The following is a 2,639-nucleotide window of genomic DNA, read 5'->3' as shown; positions in this document are numbered from 1 at the left end:
GATCTGGCAAACACGATTATGCCTATGCTTCAGTCACCTCTGCAAACAGCTGTAGAGATCCGGTCAAATGTGGTTGTCCCAGAGGTTCTCGCGGAGATGAGGAAATTCTTGGTATCAGGGGATCCTGCTTTGGCAAGTCAACGGGAACAGACTCTAAGGGCTACTCTGGATGCTATAGCCTCAGACACTCGGGCTCAGAGGTCAATGCTTCGCTTGGAAGCCCCACCTCGTTTAACACCGGAGATCAGTAAAGGGAAAGGGCTGGTTTTCGGGTATCAACATGTAGGAGATGGAAACGCAACGCCGCAAGCACCTGGTAAGATGGGGAACACTGCAGTGACGGATAGTCAGAATGGCATTGTGAGCTCGGTGGCCTTGCAGAGTGCCAACATGATGGGGGAACAAACGGGTGCTTCAGGATTACAACTGGGAGTGAGTGATACTCACGCTGGTAATGTTAACCCGGTGGCTATGAATAATCACACATTGGGGATGGAGCAAGCTGGAGTCACGGGATTCCATATGGGTTTACTGGCGGGTATAACCAACTCCCTTAATGTTAATAAACGGCAATCCCAGAAAAAGCAGTCTTCCTGGAAGCGGCGATCCAAGAATGAGAAGACCACTTCCGGGAGTATTTCGTCTAGTATACCGCAGGAGGGAGGCCAAGAGCAGATGTGTGGTCCTATCTCTAAGAGGAAAGCAATAGAGGATGGGGAAGTGTCTTCCAAATTGCTTAAGACCGTATCAGTGGTGAATACGCCAACAGAAGGAAAGCCTTCTGGAGTGGCGGAGGGTGCTTCTACACCGAGTTTGGGGAATGTGATTGCAGGTACGGAGGTGAAGCTTGTTGCTGAGAAATCGGGTTTGGTGGTTTTCCAGAAACCACCCAGTACTCAATGAGTGTACTCAGTTGGAACTGCCAAGGCATGGGGAGCACCTCGGCAGTTCGACGTCTGAAGGNTTTGGTGGTTTTCCAGAAACCACCCAGTACTCAATGAGTGTACTCAGTTAGAACTGCCAAGGCATGGGGAGCACCTCGGCAGTTCGACGTCTGAAGAAAATGCGTAGAGAGCATTATCCGGACTTTTTGTTCCTCCTGGAGACTAAAAACTCCAGTGATCATGTGATGGGGGTGAAGGACTGGATGGGTTATGACAAAGTTCACATAGTGGATCCTGTTGGGTTAAGTGGTGGTTTGGCTTTGTTCTGGAAAGATTTGTATCGAGTGGAGATTTTACAGTCTGATGCCCGGTTGATTGATACAAGGATAAGTCAAGGGACAAGGGTTTTCTATATAACTTTCGTCTATGGTGATCCAGTTCGACATTTGAGAGAGGAGGTTTGGGAGCGTCTTACGCGTATTGGTTTGCAACGTGATGATCCATGGATGCTTACAGGTGATTTTAATGAAATCATGGATAATTCAGAGAAATTAGGAGGCCCGAGACGACCAGAAAGTTCTTTTTACCCTTTTAGAACTATGGCGAGAAACAGTCGGGTAAAGGAGATCCCAAGTTGTGGGAATAAACTCTCATGGGGTGGTAGAAGAGACAGTGTGTGGGTCCAGTGTCGTCTGGATAGAAGCTTTGGGAATAGTGGTTGGTTCAACCTCTTCCCTCGTGTTATAACGGAGTATCTAGACCTGCTAGGTTCAGATCATCGACCGATAATAACAAGACTGGTAGGAGCTAATAACACCTATAGAGGAAGATTCATTTTTGACAAGAGATGGATCGACAAGCCTGAAACAATGAAGATTATTCGTGAACAATGGTCTCGGGAAGGTGACTCTCAGGGTAAATCCGTACTCAATGGTCTGACTCGCTGTAGAAAAGCCTTATCTAGGTGGAAAAGGACTCATGTGACTAATTCAGAAACTCAGATTCAATTGTTGCGGCGAGATTTAGAAGAGGAAGCTACGAAGGTGCATCCAAACTTCCAGAAGTAGCGTCAGCTTAAATGGGCACTTTTGGTGGCATTCAGAGAAGAAGAGACTTATTGGAGGTCGAAAAGTCGGGAGTCATGGCTTCAATCAGGTGATAAGAACACGGCTTTCTTCCACAGAAGTGTTAAGTACAAACGTCTAAAGAACCGGCTGAATTCCTTACTTGACAAGAATGGGTTTGAGTGCTATGAAGAAGGATCCAAGGGTAGTATAGCCGCGGAATATTTTACAGACTTGTTTGCCTCGTCGTCCCCGGGTAATTTTGAGGAGCTACTGGAGGGTATGGAGCCTCGTGTGTCGGACGAGATGAATCAACAATTGGTGGCTCCAGTGACAGCTCAAGAGATCAAGCAAGCGGCCTTTAATATAAAAGGAGACAGTGCTCCGGGTGCTGATGGCTGGACAGGGGCTTTTTTCAGGAAGTACTGGTCAGTAGTTGGAGCGGATATTGTTACAGAAATTAAAGCCTTCTTTGATTCTGGTGTGCTTCCTCAAGACTGGAACCACACTCAGATATGTCTGATCCCTAAGAAAGACAATGCCAATCAGATGAAGGATATGCGTCCGATTAGCCTCTGTTCAGTCCTTTACAAGATTGTATCAAAGGTATTGTGCACCAGACTTAAACGCTTCCTTCCAGTTCTGGTTTCTGAAACTCAGGGAGCCTTTGTATCTGGGAGACTGATCTCCG

The 2,639-nt window shown here is 47.0% G+C and overlaps 1 protein-coding gene across 1 annotated transcript; it reads left to right on the top strand.

The window, feature by feature from the left end:
• The first annotated feature begins 1,027 nt into the window (after window positions 1–1,027).
• Window positions 1,028–1,951, top strand: LOC104774119. The gene has a single exon (XM_010498786.1). It carries the CDS (start codon window positions 1,028–1,030, stop codon window positions 1,949–1,951), a length of 924 nt encoding a protein of 307 aa, XP_010497088.1.
• The last annotated feature ends 688 nt before the right edge of the window (window positions 1,952–2,639 follow it).

The sequence above is a fragment of the Camelina sativa genome, unplaced genomic scaffold (genome assembly GCF_000633955.1).
Source record: "Camelina sativa cultivar DH55 unplaced genomic scaffold, Cs unpScaffold01572, whole genome shotgun sequence".
Lineage (NCBI taxonomy): Eukaryota > Viridiplantae > Streptophyta > Magnoliopsida > Brassicales > Brassicaceae > Camelina > Camelina sativa.
Note: the sequence above shows the minus strand (reverse complement) of the source record. Positions and strands in the feature narration are given on the sequence as shown.

Coding starts and splice junctions, on each gene's coding strand:
- LOC104774119 (XM_010498786.1), top strand. CDS start 1,028: ATGGGGAGCACCTCGGCAGTTCGACGTCTGAAGAAAATGCGTAGAGAG.